At 37.7% G+C, this 20626-nt stretch overlaps 1 protein-coding gene across 1 annotated transcript in view; it reads right to left on the bottom strand.

Annotated features, from left to right (window-relative positions):
• Window positions 1–20626, bottom strand: part of LOC131064604 (RNA-dependent RNA polymerase 1) — an 83305-nt gene that overhangs the window by 33647 nt on the left and 29032 nt on the right. The window contains exons 2-3 of the mRNA XM_057998793.2: window positions 4191–6061; window positions 2109–2259 (exon numbers count right to left, since the gene is read on the bottom strand). Coding sequence (XP_057854776.2) covers window positions 2109–2259; window positions 4191–6061 — 2022 coding nt within the window. The remainder of the gene's footprint in view (window positions 1–2108; window positions 2260–4190; window positions 6062–20626) is intronic.

The raw sequence follows: 20626 nt of genomic DNA, 5'->3' as shown, positions 1-20626 counted from the left end.
CTTTGAATAGCAGATTTTTCTTTTTGGGTTAAAAATTCAAACCCTTAGGAGGATGTTCGATTGTCCCTGAGATGGTTGCAAAACGTCTTAGATGTCCATCCCAAGGATGTAGACCCCTGTGGACACCTTGCTAGGGACGCATTCCCAATTTCCCCAGTGACAAGGGGTGGCCAAGATATGTCCCTTGCCATTTGGCTATACTGGGGATGCCAACGGGTGTATCCTAGGTAACATGGAAGAGAAACTATTGACTGATTTTAAAAAGTGCAGTTTCATGAAAGAAGAGCTAGTATATTTAGGATTTGTGATTTCAAGCGATGGACTCAAGATGGATCCTAAAAGGGTGAAGGTAATAGTGGAATCACACTATGTCGCTTGGCATAAATGTATCATAACTTGAGTAATAGAATCTATGACATAAAATAGTTGGTAAGAGGGAGTTATGAAGTGGATCTGGAAGGACAATGAAAGCAGCCTTTGACCCATAATGATGGCATCTATAATAGCATCTTGTACGTGGTTTGGACTAAATTGGATTCCCAAGTTTGGTGAGTGGAATATTTGACTCGAGGAGTTACATGCTATTCGGAGAAGGTGAACTCATTCTGATAGGGGTTGGAATTTGAGGAGACAAATTTGGGTCCCTTGGTTTGGCCCATGATTTTGGAAACCACTTATGGTTTCTTGGTTTGCCTTGGTTTTATAATGGATTCTTGAGTTGAAGGTTGATGTTATGTTGCTAAAATTTCTCAAGACGTAAGTTGAAGATCTATATTGAAGAGTTGATTATCTAAAAGTGTATTCTGATCTAAGTGTTATGATTAATTCATTAAGTGCTCTTTTGATGCTATTTTTTCTCAAACTGGGTTTCCTAGGATATATCTTGTGTTGCGTGTTGCTCATCATTATTGAAATTGTGAGAGTGAAAATTATATAGTTTTTACCTTGTTTCCTTTCGATGACTTCCTTTACACATGCTTTTAGATATGTATCTGTATGCAATATTTCTCTCATAGGGTTAGTGTGGAAATTAGATAGCTTTTAACCATACCCTTGGTTCTTGTCTCTCCATACCGAAAACATGTCCTCATCTTGGAGACCTATATGGAGACATCTCTAGACATTAGAGACTTCAGATTAAGTTTCTTTGCATCTCCTATACGTCTCCTGTAAGCATCGCTTAAAGAGAAGGAAACTTCCAAAGCGTGTGCATGTTAGTGGGAAAGCCCTTAGAGATGCCACAAATTTCCTAGTTGGGTATTTGATCTGGCTACATTTGATAGATTTCAAGGACAAAGGAAAAACTTCAAATCAATTTAACATGGACCTTTATGTAGCTCATGGTAAATTAAATCAAATGCCTTCAAACTGGATCAGTCTCCATAAATGCACATGCTAAGTTTGGCTTGTGCATAAACTATAAATACTTATTTTCGAACCACAAGCTAGAAAACCTATAACAGTTATCTTTTACTTCTAAAATTTAGATATTCGTGATTTTCTGACAGTATTTTCCCAGACTATGAAGTTATTTCTACATGTATAAATTATTCACCTGAGGTTATGAATCACTCATGTAGTAAGATAATATATATTCCTGATAGAAGTAAAAGAAGTTTGTAATTAGCTCTTACACTGTATACTGTTTGTTCTAGACTTCAGCCAGAAAGGAGCGAAGCTGGAAATTTCTGTGTTCAATTTGCTTCTAGTTTCAAAAATTCAAATGCGACTAGTTTCAAAAATTGAAATATGATAACATACAGAAGTTCTCAGTTCAAATGGGAAGATTCAACATAAAACATACGTGAATAATTTATAACAATATAAGTTCAATGTTCATGTGTAGGAATTGATCAGTGGTTGTGACTATATCTCCTAGGTCACAGTTTTAGAAGCCAAATGACAAAAGTAATCCATTCATACCGTTCTAGTTCATTATATTCCACAGTTCCCTTGTATGAAAAAGTTGGAATACAGAAGACAAGATATTGACTTAATGGTAATGTGAAAAATATTAAGTATGCTGTAAAACCATTATGAAATTCACATTTGAAAATAGACAACATAAATTTTATAGTTTACTATTCAAAGAATTGCTATGCTTGTACCTCAATGGTCACATTGCGATCCAATTGTATAAGTGGCTTAGCAACATAGTCCATTGGCATGTATTCTTGAGATGGAAGGAGTGATTCATCCCAGCTTGCAAAATAAAGATCACCATCAAGATCGCTACCTGAGCACTCATTTGGGTGGGGCCTGCATATTCGGAAGTATTTCAAATAAATTGAATGCATCAGGAAATTCTGTATTCCCAAGAAACAGTTAAACTCAGATACAATTTGAACGCTAACAATGATTAAGACATCATTTTATTTTATTTCAAATAGACAAAAAAATAACAGAAATTTGTGGGGTCTAAATTGCAAATGGCATTCAAAGCTAAAAGTTAATATCATGCATGGAACCCATGATAAATAATAAATAAAATTTAAATCGCTCTAGCCATCTGAAATCTGCAATCATCATCACTCTAAATGCAAAGAAAACCTGAAAGCATCAGGTCAATGGAACTTAGGCAATGATACCAAGGAAAAGGAAATTATGGAAGCCTCTCCTGGGTATCATTGCTTAAGTTACAAATTTCTCAGGAAAAATTCAACACATGGAGATTGTCATTGGAAAATAAAAACTTCTTTTTCTTTAAATTTTTGTGAGGATACTGCAAACTTCCAGTCTCCAATGTATAGCACCTACTGAAGCTCTCCTGCCAGAATTATCAGTGGTTCTAATTTTAGGATAAAGATCTTGTTTATTCCTGTTGTTTTGCTTTGGATGTTCCATGGATGATAGAATCATTTGCACGGAAAAAATAGTAATAGCCAACCTTGATGAGACTGTCCTTGGGGATTTTAGAGTAGATCCAATAGAAAAATGCCTAAAGAACATTATCAACCTAGTTGTCTTCTTTAGAGTCACATGCATGGACTTAGGGCACCCTTCTACTATAAGACAAGCTACCCTGCAAAGAGGTCTCAATAATATAGTCTTTCACAGAACAAGGACGTATATTACCAGAAAGACATCATTCATCAGTGCATATGCACTGGTGGACAAGCTAACATCAGATAAAAAGTGAGACTAAGCTGCAGTGGAAAGTGACTTTTCAAAACTTAAGTTCTTCATATACTACCAAGATATACAAGAATAATATTGGCTTCCTGAGTTATTCTACTTAAGTCTACAATGAACCAAGTGAGTGGGAGACAACACAACATTTCTTTTCTGTTCCATGATTTCTTATTATGAAAACAGAATGCTAATGAGCTAAATATGTAGATGACATTGCAGGAGAAATCAGAGAAATGGTGAATTTCTTGAATCATTGCTATTAATTGCGATAACATGGCACAGGTCTAAAAGAGCAATTTATCAAACTCTTATTCAAAGAAAGGAGAGAATGGTGAAAAGAAAACACATATGCAATTCTCCAATAGGTTCTCAAATTTAACATAAGAAACATTATGGCTTTGGATCATAATCTGGGAAATTGGATCTTAAAACTTGCCTCTCAAGATGTTACAAAAAACCATTTCATTCTATACAGTTCAAAATTTCTCGCAAGCCTTTATGACCATAAAAGTGGATCAAGTTAATGTAATAATAGTAGAACTTGCTATGATTTTGGGAGCTAAGGAATAGATTGCTTCAACTTATACTATTTGGGAAGACATCCCCAAATGTGTAACATATCAAGATAACGAGTTTCTACTTTAGTTGTCACTAAGTAATGCTCTCTCCCAAATGAAATTAACTTCATATACATAACAAGAATGGCAAAAGTACAAACTTAAAGTTTTCTGTTTGAAGATCTTGAAAATGCATTTGGATGGTTTTGTTGATGTACCCATGGGCATCACTCCTCTTTCTATAAAAGACCATGCAATTGAATCATTTCAAATTTTTCGCAGTCTATGTATGGAAATAGAACTTAGGACAACATATCAAGGCCTCAATGGGGTTTCCAGAGAATTCCAGACAGTGCCTAGAATGCAATAACAAGGAATAACATATCAAAATGTACATTATTTAGCTGTGATGTTACATGATGGTAGCAGCAGAGAACAACATACAAACTGAAACAGTCAAAAAACAATAAGGAAAATTATCATGGCACTCAAATTCCTTACCTTCGTCCATGCTGGGGGAAAACGATACAATCAATCATATGATGAAGCTTCAATGTGTTCTTGGCCAAAAGGACACGTATATCACCTGGATGAAGGCAGGGATTTTTTGCAACAATTACTTTTCCTTCTATTATGGAGTTGGCATGGTTCCTGTCGTCATGAAACTGCTTGTTTCCTGGAGCACGGGAAATTTGAATAAACACTTCACCGTAATTTAGTGTTCCAGTTTCATCCAGGCATCCCATTAAACATCTTCCCTTAGGAACAAAAATGCGTGCCTTACTTCTTAACTCTTGAATTTTAGATGCTCGAAATGCTTGAAGCATCATTGACAAGTAAGGCTCTGAACTTGGGCAATAGCCACACGACAGAATGTCTGTGAGAAGATGGTGACTTTCACCTGAAAAGAGAATATGTAGCACACCAAGAGCATCATCTCTGTTGTACAGAAGATTATCCAGGTGCGCCAATGCCTGTTTTTGCAGAATCTCAAAGTTTTCATCTTTAACCCCCAAACTAGACAGCAGAGTAATAATTTGACGGTTTAAGAAACATGGCCCATATTTTGTCCAAGAAAGGACATCAAGACTTATATTATTTGAAGTGTACTTACGCATGCTTGGACGCAAGGACAGTTTGTGGTTAGATGCTGGATCAATAGCTACAACACCTTTGAAGCCAGCATACCTTATTTGAAAAGCAGAGGGTGGTTTCTTCTCACATCCACACTTACGAGCCACCTCTTCTGCCAAAGAAGAAGATATTTTACCAATTCCATCTGAAAAAATGTATTTTTTACCACTACTATGAACCTCTATGTCACGAATGTATTCAAATTCATCTGAGGCAACATCAACTGTTTCAGTGGAAAAGCTAAATGATTGTCCCATTCTTGTTGCACACTTTGCAACACATTTTATCGTCACAAAGTTACCTAGCCATTTCCTTATATAATCTGCACTAAGTGTGTCAGTCGAGGCAAACATCCACACTGAACTTTCACGTAGCTGACTTGAAGAGAAAGCAAGAAACTCAAATATTTTATTCCCTATCACAATGCCTTCTTTCAAAACAGACAGAATCCTCTCATATATTTTTGTATGCTTCTGTGGCGTTTCACGGCCCATCCATTGAGACAAGTCACGAGAACTAAGCGTGTTCAAGTTCTCATCAACAAAGGAAACACGAAGAAAGTTGTCAATGTATTCTGCAAAGTGTCGTGTCACACGATTGGAAACATTAACTTCAGGTCCACAGAAGTAGATTTTTGAAGGAGTAATTTGTACCCTGTTGATATGCATCAGGCCATTATCCAGAGATATGTTTTCAGAATGAAGGTGCCCTTTTGATTTTTCCAACATACCTAGTTCCTTTGTGAGCCAATCTACAGGTCTGTAGCAAGTGTTCCATCCTGAATTACTAAGTTTTGTTAAAGCCTGATATATATAATCAGCTGGCCTTCTCTCAGGCAGTAGCAAATTGAAGAATTCCTTGCTAAGGGTTGGCCAACTAAGAATGCCTTGTTGGACAAGTGAATTTATTTTGAACATTATTTTGTAGGGTATGTCCAAATCTTCTGGAGGACTTCTGATTGGCACCAAAATTGAAGTTGGATTATATGGTCTTCCATGCTCTAGCAAAATTTTCTCTTCAATCTCTTTGTAATGTGCAAACTTGTTCTGAATATGAGAAATGTCTATAGAATTGGGAAGCTCCAAACTAAACGATGAAGATTGACCTATACAACAACATTGTGTAAAATCTGTTGTTCGGATCCACTGAGCATCTTTCAAGTCTTTGTAGTTGCAGCCATTAGTATCAGATTGTAAAACTGGGGACATATTGCTGTAAATCCTCGGGGCATTCCGTAGCTGTCATAGTCAAGCATATCAGCTGATCAGTGAATGCGTTAAATTCCTCAAAACACAATCATTTCACAACAGAAAATTGTTTTTCACTCTTCTTGTTTCTAAATCTTAATTAAAAAACAACTACTCGCTCCAGGAACCTCCTTCACGTTAGCTGCAGATATGACCATTCATGTCCAAAAGCTCCTGGAGAATAAGATATTCAATTGAAAGAGATAACTTGATGCAAAAGTTTCTTACATTTTATTGTCTTTACAAGACATGACAGGAAATTCTGATTTACTTGTAATACTCACTGCATAAAACTTTTGTTCTGGATATATCTAAATGCCAGAGACGAGACACTGAATCTAGATCTATAAAATGTAGAACATTTCAGTACATTTCAGGCTAGTGTATGATTGTAACTGTTACTAAGATAGCTTTTCGTATTTTTCTCCATCAGTATTTCAAGTTTCCTTTTAGGATTTTTGAACAATCCTGATCAAATATTAGTTTAACGTTGCTCGTCTGTACTTTTGCTGGTAACTTAAGGTCCTTGATATTTCATCAAGACACAATTCAAACTAAATGGAAGGTGTTACCCTGCCAATTATCCAGCACTGCCTCAAAGTCAAATGTGGTTTTCACATCGAGTCTATCATGTATGCAATATTTGAACAGTCTCAGTAATCAGCTTTATTCCCAACAGCTGTACAAAAAATATAAACCAAAGTAACCTTGGATCCTTCTCTTGAGTATATTTTGAGGTAGTTTGAACTTTGAAGTCTTTACTTTTTTTCATATTTACATTGTTCTAATTCAATTTTGATCCTTAATTTCCAACAAAATCCAACCAAAAACTACAAAACCAAAGCTTACTTATGTTCCACTGCAAATGACAGTGAAATGTGGAGGAATTCAAGTGCTGTCACACAGAGAAATGAAGTACTAAAATGAGAAAACAATGCAACAATACATTATTTATCCTGGGAAAACCCCATAAAGGGTGAAAAAGCCAGATTGGTAGTGGCAAATTCTCTTCTACCATTGTGTATTGCTCAACTCGAGAAGGATAAATGTAAATACAGCCTCCACCAAGCCTATCTTCTCATTTTCAGCTTTTTCTTCTATTGCTTGTATTCTCTGTAATGTCCCCTTTTTTCAGGTGACGTGAGATGAGTAGGGGTTGACCTACCATTTGAGTTCCCGTAGGTCAACGACATGGTTAGGGGACTCATTCTGAGGGTCATGGAGCTTTGCAAGGGCTCTGTGAGCCGTTTCAGACCTTCGAACGAGGTCTCCTATTTTTTAGGGAGAACTGGCAGTTGACTAAATGACCTCGTGGGGGACCAAGGAGCAGAGCAAGATCCTTTTGAGCAATTACAGGTGTTTGAAGAGAGGTTCCTACTTTTTACGGAGATTCCCTACCTTTTAGGAGGTTGTGGCAATTTCCATATTTGAGGTTCCACGGGACCATACTATGGTTTCAGTTTCAAGAAGATTGGGTGTGTTTCCTAGTTTCTAGGAGCATCCCTAGATTTTAGGGATGGGACTGTCAGTTAGCTCAGCTTTTCCGGCATCGGTCACAGATAGGTAACAAAGTTATATTCATGATTGTTTGGTTATTTTGGGCTATTATTGGATATTTGGAGATATTTTAATATATTTAAATATTTCCTAAGTTAGCGATTTAATAAATTAAAATAAGGCTATGTATTTAGTCATTTCGGAGTAATAAGGGGTTTATGGCTTCATCTGGGTTGATATGCCTATGTGTTATAGCTCGTTGGAAAGGTCTTGAACTTTGCTACATGATTCTCACCTTCCAAAGTCTTTTTGGATGCTTGGCGCTATTTATTTGCAATTTAGTGCTATTTTCCTATAGTTGACGCCACAATTAGAAAATAACACTCTTTTCATAATGCGCCAACTTTACTCCCTTTTAGGGTTTGGCTTGGAAAGGAAAGGAGATATAAGGAGATGAAGACCTAATTGTTCATTATCTTTTTACACAATCAAACTTATTTTGTGAATTTGCTCTGAGTGAGTGATTCTTCATCTAGGACGCAAACCCCAAGATTTGGACTGGCTGGGACGTAGCCCTCAACAGTTATTGGCATTGGATTCTTCAGGCAGAGTGCATAGTTGACAGAGATTGAGTACGCCATTCTTCATTGTGGATTCAGGTTGCAGAGTAAGGGTTTCAGCATGGCAAATTGATTCTTCAGCTTGGGCGTGATCCTTGCAGCCTTAAGGCCGCCATTTGCAGCGGGTACATCCCACATGGAATGTAAGGAATGCATGTATTCAGCCTTAGAGGTATTCTTGATTCATGATATATTATTTTGTGAAGAACTTGGAAGTTGCAGGTCTGCAATTTACAACAGCAAGCAGGTTTGAGACGGAAACCTCAAATTTGGTCTTCAGGAGGACGGAATCCCTTCTACAGGAGGCACGTGGAACACATCAGAAGCTTGTTTCAGGCATATTGAGGGTCATTTCAACAAGAAAACTCAGTAATCATTAGCAGAAAGGTCATTACATCAGATCTGAGCAAGAATACATTCAATTTCAGTGCATTACTTATTTCTTTTGGCAGCTGTACTGTTTCCCAAGGGCGCCGTACCATTACAGATGGCTGTGGAGTGATAATAAATAAAAAGGAGGGTTTTAACTCCATTTCTTGTTCTTAACTTCATTGTTAGGATCAGTGAGGACTGTGTAGAAGAAATCACAGTCATCAGGCTTGAATTGAGATCAGGGTGAGCAAAACAGTGAGGATTTAAGGCTAAAATTGTATAATTTTGCCTGGCAGAATTTGGATTTCCAGCTGGTAATTGGGTTTTTGGCCCAATTTGTTATTGGTAATTCATTTGGAGGTAGTATAAGTGTATTGGTACATCTGGACTGCCCTTGTACCTTCAACTCGTGCCTGTATCCATTTCTGGATAGCAAATCAGCAACAAACCCCAGCGTTGGATCCGTGGTATGTTTCTAATTGTTTTGGTGAATGTATCTTCACTCCTAGTTGAATGTAATCTGCTGCTATAAATAAAATTAAAAGCTGATATCTTATTTTGAGTTGAATTCTATGTTATTATTGGTTAATGATTGCAATCCCCATCACCAAAAAATAAACAACACTTTCTGCATCTTCTGTCTAGTCTCTAAAAACACCAAAAGGCTCTGAAAGATAGTTTATTAATTAAAACTTATCCAAGGCAGCAAAGAACCCATTTAGGGATCTTTCAGTGGTATCAGAGCTTTGATCTTGCCAGCCTGTTGGGTGAAGATCAAGAGTTCTAATTCAGATTTGAGTTTAGTTTGGTTGAAAATCAAATTGGACATCATGACAGGGTTGTTTAGAAATAAACAAGCAGGGAAAGAATCTGAACAAACACCTTCAAGGAGTTCCAGACAGTCTAAGGGTACAACTCCTTCAACAAGTACAAGGAGAAGGTCTCCTGCCAAGACATTCAATGATACAGTTATGAACAACTATGATAAGTATTGCTCTCTTCCTAAAAAGATAAGTGACCACCTTTCCTTCACACAATTCATGGGCGTACCGGTTGAAGATGACTTGATGTTTTCAAGTCCACGTCATCAACCAAGAACAAAACAAGAGTCAATTGAGAGCAAGGGAAGCAAAGGAAAAGGAGCAGATATGATGTTTACCAGTGAGATTGGTAGGAAACTATTTGAAGATTTTGAGAGACATGTAGATCCAATTGGTGCCTCTTTGGTTGGTTACAACGCTGTCCCATCATTTTTGGTGGAAGATGTGAAGGAAGAGTTTGTAACTTCAAGCAATATACAAGACATTCATGAGAGGTTTGATGAGTTTTCAGATTGCCCAAAGACTGATTTTGAATCAGCAATTGATGAAGAACATGAGGTTGAAATGGACAGTGTAAGTTTGGATTCATTTGTCACACTACTTCCTCTTCTCAATTGGGAAGACCATGAGGAAAGTCGAAATTTAATGGTGTAGTGAATCCAAAGATTTGTCACCACGGTATGATCATAATTCTGAAGTCCATAACAGCAGTGACGTAACTTCTCTTCCTCAAGATATGACAGCCTTTGGTCATGAAGAGAATAAAGATTTGCATTCTACATTTGCGGGTGCTTATGGTACAAGCATGGGTTATGCTGATGCAAATAATACAACTCACCATAAGTCTGATTTTGTGTACTTTGGGGCAGCTGGTATAAAACATTGCCAAAAGTTGAACGAAGATTGGTTACATAGAGCTGCCCAAGCAAAAACGCTTGCTGCCCAAGCAAGACACCACCTCCAAAGAGTCAAAGAGCGTCACTATCGGTTAGATGACGCAAGGATACAAAGACAATCATCCATTAGATCTTTATTTCTTCCAAGGGAAGAAAAGGACAGCGAAGATATATTGAATGGAAATAAAAATCGGTTTGATTTTCTGCGTTTGATCAGCAATTCTCCTTTATATAATGAGTCAAATTTGAAACCTTGCATTGAGAACATTCAAGTTGGGAAGACTAGGTGTGAAGTTGATGAGTTGTTAGGTGGCATTCATAGTGGACCAGCCACTGAAGGTTTATCCATGTTGCAGAACAAAAACATCTACTATTCATTTGTGGACTTGTCACCTCTTTCATATGGTAGGGCAGCGATGTACTTACTAATTCGTGACTTAGTTTTCTTAGAGGTGATAGTGGGCTATGAAGATCAGCCTGTAAGAGACTATATTTGGTGCATGGCTAAACAATATATTTATTTGGCATCCTCCAATGAAGACATACTAACTTGTGGAGAAATTGGGCAAGTTGCAGCCGCTGATCAAGGGTTTTGGAGAGGTTTCCATCACACTTTGCTTGTTGGAAATTGTCTTATTGATGGGTCCATTTCAACATTGAAGATTGGTGGTATTTATGGTTTCAATTGGAGTGAAACTCTCAGCTGGTTAGGTGGTGTCCAAATTTGCAGCAACAGTATAATGAGTATTGACACGATGGATGGATATGACAGTGCAAAGATTTGGGATCCTGGTATTGACATGTGTGGTGTATTTCTTCAGTGGATCCATGATGAGTTGTTTCACTTTTGGTATACAAATGTTTATATCAGAGTAGCGTAGCGGTTGGGTGAAGTAACATTTATTAGATTGATATGGGATCTAGTGAATTGGTTCTCAGCATGCAGGTGGAGATTGCTTGAGGGCAAGCAATCTTCGGGAAGGGAAGATTGTAATGTCCCCTTTTTTTAGGTGACATGAGATGAGCAGGGGTTGACCTACCATTTGAGTTCCCATAGGTCAACAACATGGTTAGGGGACTCATTCTGAGGGTCATTGAGCTTTGCAGGGGCTCTGTGAGCCGTTTCGGACCTTCGAACGAGGTCTCCTATTTTTTAGGGAGAACTAGCAATTGACTAAATGACCACGCGGGGGACTGTTGACGTGTATTTTGTACACTATCAAACACAGAATAAAATACCCAAGGGTACCTTATCCTCTCTTGAATAAAGTCTCCGAATGCTGAAGATATCGCGGAAAGGATCAATCGGGATAACTTCAAGGTTCTTGTATGTAGGGTCTCTACGTGTGGATAAGCTCTCTGTGGTATGATGTGATTTGCTGGAATCACAAGGGGACTTACATTTGATGATTGAACTTTTGATCTGCTTTGAATATTGCTGGAACATAGGCTCTCACTGCCTTAGATTTGAAAAATGGAAAAAAAATGAGGGCGAAGAGAGGATCTAATCCTAATACTAAGAATGTAGGAGCAATGATTGATCTTTGATGAAACTCTAACTAGGTCTTGTTTTGACATCGCAGGACCATCTCCACAAGGCTAGTGCGATCTTCGAAGGGAAGCTTTATGATGTTCAAATCATCACTGCAGGCATAGACACCATCAGGTTGATGCATATCAATGAAGAAGCGACAATTGAAGTTAAGCTTAAGATGAACGATTCTAGTTGACTACACAAGGCAAGTCTGCAATCAACAAATTGCTAGTAGTATGGATATGCGAATTTCACCATCAATCAAGCATATTTCTTCCACTCATCTAATAACATGAAATCAAATATGAGAAGTATAAAGACCATGCAAATTGTCGAATCGACCCATAAATTTCACCATTTCTTCAATGAAGTTACAAGTCTTTTACAACAACATCTTGGCAACAATCTTTGCCTTCTCTCTCTACTCTACTCTAATTACTATTCTATCAACTAGCTAACTACTCTCTATTTGTCTTCTAACCGCTTTCCAACTCCTTCCTAACTGCCTTTACAAAATGAAATGCGAGGGCTTATATAGTGCCCTCAATACAATTCGATGGCTTAGATCAATTCGAGATCAATGGCCAAGATTCAACAATGAAAACCCTAATTAGGGTTTGTTACAACCATTACATAACATTTCATGCTTGACCAATGATAAAATTGTATTGCTTGGACACATGTCCTCTCTAGAAAAATCGACCAATGGATAGCCGGGGTAGGTACATCGGAGTTTGTGCCACCTTCCATGAGTTAGGTACATTGAATCTGGACATGCTGAGGTGGACCACACTGACTGGAGAAGTGATGACTAGGATGCCACCTCATCTGACACTTGTAACTTGGTAAATATTCAACTTGATGTTGTTGAGAAGCTAGCTTTAATTAATTCTTCTGGAACTATCTGCTTCTTCAACGAACCCTTGCTCTGACTTCTTGTGTCCTTGATTTGCAGGATGATGATGTACCTCGCCTTGGAATGCTAGACTGGAGGAGGCCGCCCTTGTCCTTGCTTGATCATCCTTGAGGAGACCGTCCTTGATCTGGCTTGATTTTCCTTGAGGAGAACCTTCCGACTTGTAGATCCTTCGAGCTTGGGAGTCGCCATCTTGATACCTACACAACATTTCAAAATTAGTAATATATCTTGAAATCTAAAAATTAAACTTTAAAAGGAAGATTCAAGATTTTAATTAGGAAACTTCATGATAAATCTTGAGTTATCATTTCCTAATTAACCATGCAATACTTAGACTTTTCTAAAAAATGTCTAAAAAAATCAAACCTTGAATAAGGGTGTCAAGATGATTTTGCCATACCTCTTCTTGAGAATTAACTCTAAGAAATGATGTAAAAATAGATGAATTTTGCTAGGCAAAGTGTAGATCAAAGCTCTCCCTTGGATACAATGCACCTCCTTTAGCTTGGAAAAGAACTCCACCTTCCTCTTCAAAAATCTGGAAATTCGCCTTCAAATGCCTTCAAAACATCTGGAATTTATCCTCCAATCTAGCAAGAAATACACCTCTCCAATAGCCTTCAAGGTGAATTTCGCCTTCCTCAAATTGCTCTTCAAGTTCGCATGAGAGATAATGCAAGAATGATTTGAATTGTGAAAAAAAAACACCTCCAATATATAGAGCACTCACCTTCCACTTACCCATGAGGCCGACCTTGCAAGTAAAGGCAAAAACTAAATAAAATTAAAAAAGGAAGAGGCCGACTTGATAAAATGAATAAAAAAAAATACCTCAAGCGCTTCATCTTTTAATTTTAATTTAATAAAAATTAATTTTAAATGCCTTTATAATTAAAATTTCGATTTTTCTAAGGCTCAAAATTAATTTATTAAATGCCATGAGCCTTTATTAAATGCCAATTTAATTGAAATTTTTTAAAATATTTTGAAGTTTTTAACGAATTTGGCATCTAATGCGATTTGCTAAAATAAGGCAAAAAATAACGAATGTTGATAACTTCGCTCTGGTCCCTTGGAGAGGGACAGGAGCGCTTTTGCCAATTGTCATCGAAATTTGTGGTCCTTGCAACTCCATTCCACCCCGAAGCACTTTAAGTATCATTCCAAACTTGTGCTTTGGCCTAGATTCGTCCAAACTTGGCGAGAAGGACTAGATATTAGGTTTTTCGACCTGGTCCCTTGGAGAGGGACAGGAGCTATTTTGCAAATCCAAGCTTATCCGTCCTTTGTTAGCCTTCCAAATTATATTCAATGGATAAGTCATGTTTTCCTTGGTCTCTTCAAATCATAAAATTGTCTTGATCCTGCAAGAACAGTGCAAATTTGAAATTCAAGCTCCGGTCCTTCAGTGAGGGACGGGAGCACTTTTGCAATTACAAGCCAATTCGTCCTTCTTTACTAGCTTCGAAAATTATCTTCAACGGATCGATTGTGTCTTCCTCCACCCACCTCAAACGCGAAACTTGCTTTCCTTTTGCCAAAAACTTGCCTTGAGGGAAAATCGCTCTGGTCCCTTGGAGAGGGACAGGAGCGCCCTTTGAAAATAGCCCTGGTCCCTGGGTGAGGGACAGGAGCGAACTTGTCATTTAGGTTGGTTTTCTCCTTTGTGGCCCACTTAAATTATATTCAACGGACAGAGCACACTCCCCCTGGCCTCTTCCAATCGCAAAATTATTTAAGTCTTGTGAGGATAATGCAAATTTGGGATTCAAGCTCCGGTCCTTCAGTGAGGGACAGGAGCGAATTTTGCTCTCTAGGCCAAATCGTTACAATTTTCATCAAAAAATGTCTTGGCTAAGGAAGATATCATCTTACTTCATGCTATGAATAAAAGTTAATGTCCAAAAAAGGTCTAAAATTGTGCATATAAAGAAAAGCGCTCTGGTCCTTCAGTGAGGGACAGGAGCGAATTTGACCTTCTAGGCAAAAACTTCATCATTTCATTGTTTTTGATCAAGTCTGGATGCTCTATCATGCTCATTTCGTCCTTCACCATGCTTTTGATGTCTCAATTTAACCAAACAAGGCCAGGAATGGCTCAAATAAGTATTTTCGCCCTGGTCCCTTGGTGAGGGACAGGAGCGCTTTGCCTTGGTCCCTTGGAGAGGGAGAGGAGCGAAATTCGCTCTAGATCCTCAGTGAAGGACAGGAGCGAAATTTGACTTTTTGAACTCTCTATCAGGATAATTTTTATGGAATATAACATTTAAGTATTTCTTATACTTTAAGTTATATTCCATATATACTTTCAGGATGTTTGAGAGTGGTTTCAGACCTCCAGGAGTTATATTGCAAAATCTAGTTTTTTGAGGTTTTTCAGTTTCCAAACTTAGTCAAATTTCAGGATCAGGACATTCCAGACTTAGCCAAATTTCAGGACATTTCAGACTCAGCCAAATTTCAGGATCAGAACCTCACTCAAGCCGGACTTGCTTATCCATGTGATCCCCCGAGCAACACTCAAAATGCAAAGGCTAACTGACAAAACCCTAAAAAACCTAAAAAGACAAACCCTAAAAAGCAAAAAAAAAGCAGGGGTCCCCATTTGCAATGGGGCGATGTGTGAAAACGTCACAACAGGGACCAAGGAGCAGAGCAGGATCCTTTTGAGCAGTTATAGGTGTTTGAAGAGAGGTTCCTACTTTTTAGAGAGATTCCCTACCTTTTAGGAGGTTGTGGCAGTTTCCATATTTGAGGTTCCACGGAACCATACTATGGTTTCAGTTTCAGGAAGATTGGGTGTGTTTCCTAGTTTCTAGGAGCATCCCTAGATTTTAGGGATGAGACTGTCAGTTAGCTCAGCTTTTCCGGCATCGGTCACAGATAGGTGACAAAGTTATATTCATGATTGTTTGGTTATTTTGGGCTGTTATTGGATATCTGGAGATATTTTAATATATTTAAATATTTCCTAAGTTAGTGATTTAATAAATTAAAATAAGGCTATGTATTTAGTCATTTCGGAGTAATAAGGGGTTTATGGCTTCATCTGGGTTGATATGCCTGTGTTATAGCTCGTTGGAAAGGTCTTGAACTTTGCTACATGATTCTCACCTTCCGGAATCTTTTTGGATGCCTGACGCTATTTATTTGCAATTTAGTGTTATTTTTCTATAGTTGACACCACAATTAGAAAATAACACTCTTTTCATAATGCGCCAACTTTACTCCCTTTTAGGGTTTGGCTTGGAAAGGAAAGGAGATATAAGGAGATGAAGACCTAATTGTTCATTATCTTTTTACACAATCAAACTTATTTTGTGAATTTTCTCTAAGTGAGTGATTCTTCATTTGGGACGCAAACCCCAAGATCTAGACTGGCTGGGACGTAGCCCTCAGCAGTTATTGGCATTGGATTCTTCAGGCAGAGTGCATAGTTGACAGAGATTGAGTACGCCATTCTTCATTGTGGATTCAAGTTGCAGAGTAAGGGTTTCAGCATGGCAGATTGATTCTTCAGCTTGGGCGTGATCCTTGCAGCCTTAGGGTCGCCATTTGCAGCGAGTACATCCCACGTGGAATGTAAGGAATGCATGTATTCAGCCTTAGAGGTATTCTTGATTCATGATATATTATTTTGTGAAGAACTTGGAAATTGCAGGTCTGCAATTTACAACAGCAAGCAGGTTTGAGACGGAAACCTCAAATTTGGTCTTCAGGAGGACGGAATCCCTTCTACAGGAGGCACGTGGAACACATCAGAAGCTTGTTTCAGGCATATTGAGGGTCATTTCAACAAGAAAACTCAGTAATCATTAGCAGCAAGGTCATTACATCAGACTTGAGCAAGAATACATTCAATTTCAGTGCATTACTTATTTCTTTTGGCAACTGTACTGTTTCCCAAGGGGGCCGTACCATTACAGATGGCTGTGGAGTGATAATAAATAAAATGGAGGGTTTTAACTCCATTTCTTGTTCTTAACTTCATTGTTAGGATCAGCAAGGACTGTGTAGAAGAAATCACAGTCATCAGGCTTGAATTGAGATCAGGGTGAGCAAAACAGTGAGGATTTAAGGCTAAAATTGTATAATTTTGCCTGGCAGAATTTGGATTTCCAGCTGGTAATTGGGTTTTTGGCCCAATTTGTTATTGGTAATTCATTTGGAGATAGTATAAGTGTATTGGTACATCTGGACTGCCCTTGTACCTTCAACTCATGCCTATATCCATTTATGGATAGCAAATCAGCAACAAACCCCAGCGTTGGATCCATGGTATGTTTCTAATTGTTTTGGTGAATGTATCTTCACTCCTAGTTGAATGTAATCTGCTGTCATAAATAAAATCAGATGTTGATATCTTATTTTGAGTTGAATTCTATGTTATTATTGGTTAATGGTTGCAATCCCCATCACCAAAAAATAAACAACACTTTCTGCATCTTCTGTCTAGTCTCTAAGAACACCAAAAGGCTCTGAAAGATAGTTTATTAATTAAAACTTATCTAGGGCAGCAAAGAACCCATTTAGGGATCTTTCATTCTCCTCCCCCTTGTGTGTGTGCACCCTCTCAATGTCTTCACAAAGAATGTTGTAAGACTCCAACATGTTTACAATGTCCTCTTGCTCAGAATTTGAAGAGACAGGGTTTCTTAAAAAACTTCATATTCTTATTTCAGTTGCCATGACTAAACCATCACTTTTCTTCAGCAGACGGTTACAAAACCATCATGTGGGAACTAGCAGTTTCAAAACTGCCCCATATCAAAAAAAATTGCAGTTTATGAAAACCAAGTTCTGGGGATAATTTTTGCACTTGAAACTTGCTTAGGTTTCTTCATCTGATGATGAACTTTTCTAATAGATGACATAAATCTATTTTGTGCTTTTATTTGACCTTTTATAGTACAAATGCATGGGTGTTATTTGGTTTGGTGCCTGAATAATTTTAGCATAGGTAAGCTAACATGATAAGGTAGCATTTAAACTGGATTCAATTGATCAAATATTTTAGTAGATCTAAAGGAATCTCACTAGATGTGCTATTAGCTTATTTGAACACAACATAATTACGAAATATTGCAGATTTGGGATGACATCACACCAGATCTCCCTTGTGCACCAACAATAAACATCATTTTGTACTGCTAGTGCTCGGTCACAATAGTTGTTGTCTCTTCTACAACCAAAAAACCTTGTAAAGTATGGCGTGAGTGTTCTTTTTCAATGTCAACTTATGAACCCTCTCTGTCAATGCTAAGTTATCATTGTTGCATCCATCAATAATCAAATAACACAACACTTACCACCTGACTTGCACTTAGTGCAAAAGATGCTCTTCCACAACCATGGTTCCTTCTCTACTTGAGCAAGTTTGAGGAAAATCATGCACATCATCAAATTATCGTGTGCTTAAGAAGATCTGCTTTCCATTTCACAATCTTCTTCTTCTCCTCATGCAACATGAAAACACTTCTATGTGTGACCTCCTCATGCATGGATTCCAAAGTTCCAAACACTCAAATGCTCAAGACCTACTACCCACAATTAAAGTGAGTTTTGTTGAAGCCTTTGCCAAGACTTCTCTCAGCCTTAACTCTACCTCTAGAGGCATACTCATCCTTCAGGTTCTGCATGTTACTGCTGGGCTCTATCCCTTCCTTCTACACATAGCCCTACTTTCAATCACCTCCCTTTCTCTACCTCTACCTTATGCACTTTGTCGTTTTTGAGACTTCTCTCCTTCCTAGAGCATAAGCTGATAGGCATCTTCTAAGGAACATATATGCATCAATTAACATATTATAACTCTTATGAGTACTCTTTCATAAATGCCTCCTTTTAGTGCAAGTGTAGAGCCTACACTCATCGGTTATTCTCAAACCAATTCATATTTGCTAAGTTTAGAGCTTTACGAGGACTCCACTACTCCTAGGATGTGAGATTATTTTTAAACTCCCCACCACTTACAAATTAAAAAGCCTCACAGAGCTGGTCAAAGCATCTAATGCCTACTGATGGACAATTTGAAATTTGGGTTCCCTCCAACACATGGATGCCCTACATCCAACACCCATGGTAGAAAGAAAAGTGACCCTATCACTTCTCAAGAGGAAAACCAAGGCCTTTAACTTCATCTTTTGATAACCAAGATGAGTCTTCATTAGGTCTTCCAAGCCATTTTACCAAATATTCAAAGTATTGCTTGTTCCTTGTGCTCCTACTCACCCTACTATCCAAGATTGCCTATCTCCTCCTATGAAGTAGATGCTAGAATTTTCATCTATGCTCCTTTTACATCTCCCTGAAACTCGCCTTCATGATATTCTGTTAGATCTGAAATATTAAATATGGGAGAAATATTAAGCTCATTAGGTAACTCCACTTCATAGGCATTACCTGAATCATGCTTACTTACAATCTTGCAAGGCCCAAATTTATTCATTTTTAGCTTTTTGTAAGTACCAATTGGGAATCTTTCTTTTCTCAAGTGTACTATAACTTCATCCCCAATCTGAAACTCCTTATGTGTTCTCTTCAAATCTGCCTTAGACTTATACTAAGAATTCATTTTGTTGATATGCTTCTTTACCTCTTCATGTACGCTCTTCATGTGTTCTAAAAAATTCTTTTGCATCTGCACTTTTCTTATCATTTATATCTAACTTTGTTAAATCTGTAACATCTCTTGAGCTGCTACCATAAACAATTTGGAATGGTGTCTTACCTGCACTCCTATTAATTGAGTTGTTATATGCAAATTCAGCTTGAGGTGGAACCAAATCCCACCCCTTTGGCTTGTCTCCAAACAAGCTTCTCAACAAGTTGTCCAAGCTCCTATTTACTACTTCTATTTGACCATCTACTTGTGGATGGTAAACTAAACAAAACTGCAAATCAGTCCTTAGTTTCTTCCATAATGTCCTCCAAAAGCCACCAACTTTGTATTTCTATCCGAAACTATGCTCTTTGGGAGACCATGTAGCCTTACTACTTCCCTGAAAAACAAATTTGCAATATGCGTGACATCATTAGTATTTTTACATAGGATAAATAAGCCATCTCGGAAAATCTATCCACCACCACAAATATAGAATCATAACCCCTTTGTGTCCTTGGCAAACCAAGAACAAAATCCATACTAATCTCCTCACATGGCCTCTCAAGTACAAGTAGTGGCTGATATAACTAGTGTTTTGACTAATACCTTTTGCAACTTAACATATCTTGCAACTTCGAACATATTTCCTTACATCTTGCTGCAATTGAGGCCAATAATAACTTTCTCCAAAAAGTACTATAGTCTTATCAAAACCAAAATATCCTGCAAGACCTCCATTATTTTTCTCCTCGATCAAATTCAATTTCATACAACTTCTAGAATGCATAACTCATTACCTTTGAATAACATACCATCCTGAATAAGATAATCTAACCACCTTGTCATATGACTCATCCATAGAAATAGTATCTTTGCAAGCCTTCCATGCCTCTCCAAAATTAGGATCTTCCTCATACAACTCCTTGAGCTCATCAAAACCAACAACTTCAACCTGCATTTCAATCAACAAATTCTGCCTCCTACTCAAAGCATTTGCAACCCTGTTAGACTTCCCACTTCTATGTTTCAAAACAAATATATAACTTTACAAGAACTCTACCCATTTCATATGCCTTTGATTCAATTTCTATTGACTATTCAATTATTGAAGTGCTTGATGATCAATAAACAAAACAAACTCCTTAGGCCAAGAGATAGTGTCTACATTTCTTAAATGCTTGAACAATAGCATAAAAAACTTGGTCATAAATTGAATACTTTTTCTTAGTATCATTTAACTTCTCGCTAAAGTAGGCAATGGGTTTACCTTCTTGGCTTGAAACAGCCGCAATA

Source organism: Cryptomeria japonica, chromosome 2 (genome assembly GCF_030272615.1).
Source record: "Cryptomeria japonica chromosome 2, Sugi_1.0, whole genome shotgun sequence".
NCBI classification, from domain to species: domain Eukaryota; kingdom Viridiplantae; phylum Streptophyta; class Pinopsida; order Cupressales; family Cupressaceae; genus Cryptomeria; species Cryptomeria japonica.
Note: the sequence above shows the minus strand (reverse complement) of the source record. Positions and strands in the feature narration are given on the sequence as shown.